Source organism: Pieris rapae, chromosome 22, assembly GCF_905147795.1.
Source record: "Pieris rapae chromosome 22, ilPieRapa1.1, whole genome shotgun sequence".
Lineage (NCBI taxonomy): Eukaryota > Metazoa > Arthropoda > Insecta > Lepidoptera > Pieridae > Pieris > Pieris rapae.
Genome location: NC_059530.1, coordinates 553,679 through 559,854, shown reverse-complemented (window position 1 = coordinate 559,854; position 6,176 = coordinate 553,679). Strand labels below are relative to the sequence as shown.

The 6,176-nt window shown below is 33.5% G+C and overlaps 1 protein-coding gene across 1 annotated transcript in view; it reads right to left on the bottom strand.

Moving 5' to 3' along the window:
* Positions 1-402: 402 nt before the first annotated feature.
* The window catches only part of LOC110998952 (endoribonuclease Dcr-1), a 36,187-nt gene continuing 30,413 nt past the window's right edge, over positions 403-6,176 (bottom strand). Inside the window, exons 36-41 of the mRNA XM_022267772.2 lie at positions 5,727-5,870; positions 5,144-5,273; positions 4,065-4,155; positions 2,887-2,995; positions 1,617-1,749; positions 403-897 (exon numbers count right to left, since the gene is read on the bottom strand). Coding sequence (XP_022123464.2) covers positions 741-897; positions 1,617-1,749; positions 2,887-2,995; positions 4,065-4,155; positions 5,144-5,273; positions 5,727-5,870 — 764 coding nt within the window. The 3' untranslated portion in view covers positions 403-740. The remainder of the gene's footprint in view (positions 898-1,616; positions 1,750-2,886; positions 2,996-4,064; positions 4,156-5,143; positions 5,274-5,726; positions 5,871-6,176) is intronic.

Sequence of the window (6,176 nt, the reverse complement as noted above, 5' to 3'; positions counted from 1 at the left end):
GTCCTCTGGTATTGAGTGTCCGCGGGCGGCGGTATCACTTAACATCAGGTGAGCCTCCTGCCCGTTTGCCCCCTGTTCAAAAAAAAAACGTAATAGTAAGTAAATACAAGAAGACTAATAAACGCGGTTCTTTTTTATTTATTATTATTTATGTACATAAACATTCGAGGATGTTTGCCAGACTGACGTGACTTCCTTTCTATATTTTTTTTTATAGAACAGGGGTCAAACGGGCAGGAGGCTCACCTGATGTTAAGTGATACCTCCGCCCATGGACACTCTCAATGCCAGGGGGCTCGCGAGTATGAATATGACTGTCCTCCTCACATATTACTGTTATTTTTGAGAGTATAAATTTAAATGTTTAGATTTATCTACAGAATGAAATAAAAAACTGTTATGTCATAAAAATTTATTAAAATCCAAAGTATAATTGATCATGTCTGAATCTTTAAAAACCTTGAAAATTTTATTTACATTATCAAAAGTTAAAGATGTCATGAAGAAGGGGTCATTCAGTTCATTCACTGATTCGACACTAGCGACTTGATTGAATATCGATATTTAATTAACTATCTAGATATTCAATTAACTCCCTGATTTAACTACTTTACTGCGACATATAAACGGGAATGTAAAGGAAATAAAAATTAAACGATTTATTTAATAAATACACTTAGAGCTAAGTTTTGACCGAAGAAGAGAAGAGAGAGAATTTCTTTTTGGATGCTCCGATTTCGTTATCTTCCGCGATGGATCTTCAAATGCCGCAGCGCACATCTGGCCGCCGTGCCTTTGGCGATGCGGTAGTTCCGTCCGATTCCCTTGAAGGTGCCTCTGCCGAACACTTCTACGCACACGCGGACTCGTCTGCCGTCGGCTAGGCGTTCGGGTTTTCTAAAAAAAATATACCATGTTATAGCTAAAAGGTTGGTTTAAACAAATCTTAGAAATTACTGGTTTGAATGTAAAATCTCTTGTGTCGTAAAATTTATATATCCAGTATTAAACAAAATGTGTGTCAATGTATTCTATAAAGGTGAAATTTGTTTTAAGTAATTTATAATGGTGGTTATTTAATTATTTAGTTATTTATTCCACCTAAATATTCTAGACCGATTATCCTACATAAAAATATATATAAATATAGCTAAATATTATTATAAATGAAATTAATTTATTAATCATTGTAATTTTATTCAAATGGCAACACTTAATTTTTTTATTTATTAATTTATTAACACTTCGTTGCAATACATAAAAGGAAAATATTAAACATAATGTAATAAAAAGCAACGCTTATTATCGCTTTGAAGCGATTTCTTCCAGACAACCACTGTGAGTATATTACATACTTTACAATATGTACATATGGCTTCGTAAATTTGTGATTTAATCTCAGATCGACGCCTGCGCACTGACAGATGTCAAATAACATATCAGACGACATTGACATCTCATCTATTCTGTCATAATTATAAATATATTTTTATATCAATGTATACAATTACCCGCCTAAATCAGACTTAGAGTTCTCTCTAAGCCGGCAACGCACTTGCGAGTTTTTTTCCCAATGTGAGACTCCGTACGGACTCAAAAATATGTCGGACACTCACCCAAACTTAGCCGTGTCCGGTTCGGCCTCCAACAATTCCCTGACTGGGGACTTGGGGGCTGCGGCACTGAAGGCTTCCAGCTCGGCCATCATCAGACGGGCGTACGACCGCCACACGGATCCGAGTGACATGCCTGGAAATAGAGTTTTTTTTCAAAGCTACCGTCATATCGATTGCTAGGTTTGAAAACGAATTGAGAAGTGCCTGGCTATAGTACGGACGCGGAGCACGAAGAATTTTGTACAATGACCTTTGGGCCTACTGCCAGTGGTTAAAAACATTTTTTTTATAAGTACGAATACAAACGGTAGTTTTGATTTTTATTTAGACTAAACGGCTTGATGGATTCATAAAAAGGAAAAGTTATGATTGCGACTAAGATTTGGTAAAAAAAAAGAGAAACACTCTTAAAAAAAACATTTAATTTTAGTCAGAGGCATCTATTTCTGATGAACTATCAGATGTTTCGCCAGATACGTCACTACTTATATACTGTAACATATATACTACTTATAACAAAACAAACCAAAGTACATGTGCACCACCACATGTCTTTATGGTTATGACTAAAAGGTTTACAATCTCTGAATACGGCGGTCACTGCATCTGTGTGAGCGCAACGGCAATATGTTTATGCGCGAGCGACAAAGACATAAGATGAGGGGTCATTGTACGAAATTCTTCGTGCTCCGCGTCCGTACTATAGTCATATCTCTTAATAGGATAAAATTGAAATGCGGGTAGTTTTAAAAACTTAAATATTTCCTAACGTCCTGCGATACGACGTCATTATATGAAAGTGCTTTCTCAAATATGTGAACTTTTGAGAATTCCAACTGAGAATGCATTTTAAACAATAATTTGAAAATTTATTAATGTTTCGTATAAAATTTAGAAAAGTAAAGCATATGTTAGTCAGAATAATTTATTTTTTTAGCTTCTACTCTTAGAATACATCTTCATTTCTCTTGAAACAATTTTTAAAATTCATGCGTGTCCGTTGTATTCAGAAATAGTTTCTTATTGATTTATTGTCCAGTTAAAAAAAAAAATTCCCACACCCACTTGGTCTACAATGTGCAATATTCTAGACCCGAATAATCTTGACATTTAAAAGATCGCTCAATCAGTTCTTTCTCTATCTTTCTCTCTCTCTATCTAGTAATATTTATTTTTGTTGTTATGTGCACGCACCTGTTATGCCACACATTGTTGCAAAGTAACCTCTTCCTTATTTTTTTAATAATAATTAAATAAAAAAATGACTCACCGGAATCGAGGAAAATGGCCCCCGCTACAGATTCAAAGAGATCCCCGAGTGCCTTCGGAACCTCTACATCTTCGGCTTGCTCCATCTCATCCTCTTGTATTAAATAGTGCTGGAAATAGAATTAAAACAATTGGTAAAAACAAATAGGAACTATACGTTCGCATAACTCTGGTTTGGATCGCTTAGAGAGAATGTCCAGGCCGAACCTTCATGGACCTAAAGGTGTAGTGTAGTAGTAGTAGTAGTAAGAAGTGTCATTGGATACTTTGTTATATTAAGGGTCTGTTTCACAATGTCCGGATAAGTTCCAAATAAGCTATTTGTTACTTATTTGTAGGATAAACAGTATTTTTGCGTTTCACGACTGTCAGATAGCGCTATTCGTCATGAAATGCAAAGTTATATTTTAAGAAGAATAATATGTGTTGCATAGCTATTTGGTACTTTATCCATAAATTGTGAAACAGGCATATTAGTTATTGGTCTTCAGATAGACTAGACAATTTATAAAAAAAGTCCGCATAGTCTTTACAATCCGAATGTCTACAGAGTTAAAGAGAAATTGTTTCTAGTTGTTAATTCACAAGTATTGAAAAATATCGATAACTAGATCACCCGGTGAAATTGACGTGACAACGTCTAATAATAATATTAGTTGTCCCGTTGCGCTCGCTGTCCCGCTACGCTCATTGTCCTTTTACGCCCATCGTCCCGTTACGCTCATTGTCCCGCTTATTATTCTAATAAGCTTGCGCAACAATTATTTTCCACTCGAAGACTTAATATGCAATAATTTAATCATTGTTTTGTTATGATGTCATGTTCAATTATCGCCAGAGAACCGACTTAAGAGACCTTTTTTTAATTCAGACCTCTTACTTTTAAAATTCTGAAGGTAAGGTACACTAAGTAAAAGACATCAAATATGGGATTCATTATCAGGATTATCATTTTATTTAAATTAAACTGATTATTTATTATTAAACCTTCCTTGATGTCCACAAATATCAAAATGATCCAAATTGGTTAAGCCGTTCCCGTGTTTGAGCATGACAAACAGACAGCAATAAATAAATATATATATATATATATATATATATATATATATATATATATATACACGACACATATATATCTACTTTACTATACGAAATATAGATAATCATTTGAAAACCTACCTCTTCACTAATAGAGTGACCATTCTCCTCTTGTATCTTCACGTACTTCGTCAGCACTTCGTTGAGTCCGGGGGACATGTGGCGGAAATATCTGAAATTTATTTAACACGAGAATGTTATAATACATATTACAATTTATCAGTGTGTACATTACAGTGAATACATTTTATTTACGCTTCTAATTATCAACTAATATATAAGTAAGTAAGTGATACCGCCGCCTATAGATACACACAGAAGGCTTGCAAGTTCGTTGGCGGCCTTTTAAATGTTTTGTTTTAAAAATAGAACGTGACTTAACGTTATATATACGACTAGTACGCATTATTTATGATAAGTAGTATCATTAGCCAGCGCATATTTTGTATTTTTTATATAATAGAATAGCAGACTCGGCCAAGCGTTGCTGTGGCTAAGGTTTTTGTTATATTACATAGTAGTAAATTAATCAAGGGAAACCGTAGGAGAACTTATGTGAAACGTTGGTACCACGACACGGACCTAAACTAAACTACCTTTAACTCAGCGCCATCTGTTAGAATTGTATCTAATAATAAACAAATGTTAATGTTATCGTAATTTTAGTAAGGATGCCTATTTTTTTTGAAAATAAAATATAGCCTATGTCACTCAGGAATGATGTAGCTTTCCAACAGTGAAAGAATTTTTCAAATCTGCCAAGTAGTTTCGGAGCCTATTCAATTCATACAAACAAACAAACAAACAAAAAATCAAACCTTTCCTCTTTATAATATTAGTATAGACAAACTTGAAGTCACGGAAAAATGTTTTCCAAAAAAAAACTTCAGCATTTAGAATATTTTCCCTTAAGGGGAAATTTATTTCTACACAAATTGAAACATATTGGACATGGGATTTTATTTTTAAGATTTATTTATTTACTTGTTTAATAGCAATGAATTTTATGATTTATTATTACTTTCATAAAACTAGATTTAGGTTCTTTTGACGTCCTGGAATACGGGCTTAGCAACAACAACCCCTATACAACGATTTTATGAAGTGAGGGTAGGAATTTAAAATTTTCACCTACCCGCCAAACTAAAATTTTTACTTACTTATGAAAGCCGTGCCTAGCAGCCAAAGTAGCGAATATTGTGTTATTCACGAGTGCCGAACGCAGGTCTGTGAGAGCACCGGGCGAGTGACGCCGCGGGTCTTCATACAAGTGTCGGGTTATTAAATAATCTGAAAAATAATTGTGACTTTCAGGATCTAACAGTTTTTATCTCATTACACTATCTAACTGAAATCTCTTTTCATTACAGCATAAACGCGATGACAGAAAGAGATGAAAGAGTATTAATTCTATTTTTTGTTAATTTTAAATCGTGTACTTTTTTTGTTTACCCTCAGTAAGTATTTATTTTCTATTTTTCGATCCTAGTGTTGCCTGAAAATAAATCGCTTGTTAGCGAAAACAACATCCGTTGCCATAATAACTTATGTAACCTGTTTTTTTTATTTATTTATTTGGAAACAGAACGGATACATCTCTACATTAAAAATAAAACATAAAACTAGCACATTGGATGTATCCACAATAGGTTTCCCTGATATAATATGTATGCTAAAAGTAACATATATAAATGTTTATATTAAAAAGTGATCATATACTATATTTAAAAGTCTTAGTATTACCTAAAATAGCGTCTCCGAGGAACTCCAGACGCTGATAGCAGTCTGTCAGCCTATTTTTCTGATGGGACGCGTGAGTAAGGGCTTGGAGTAACAACGATCTGTCGCGGAATCTATATTGAAGAGTCTTCTCCAACTCTTCATACCCTGAAATGGATTTTTTTCTGAGTCTATGCCTAGTCTAAAATTGTCTATGTCTGTTTGATTTATTTATTGGCAACAAAAAAGGTATAAGTATTCATAATACAGGGAAAATTGTACTTTAGCAGCCTCCAACGTTTCAATTGTTTGTGTTAATTACGTACAATAAACACTATTTTAATTATTTAAGAACATAAATAAATGTAATACAATTTCATTTACACAAATTGCTAAGAGAGATGAAAACATTTTTAATAAATTCATAAGAATTTAGAATTTTGTTGTATATATTATTTATATTATATTATTAAA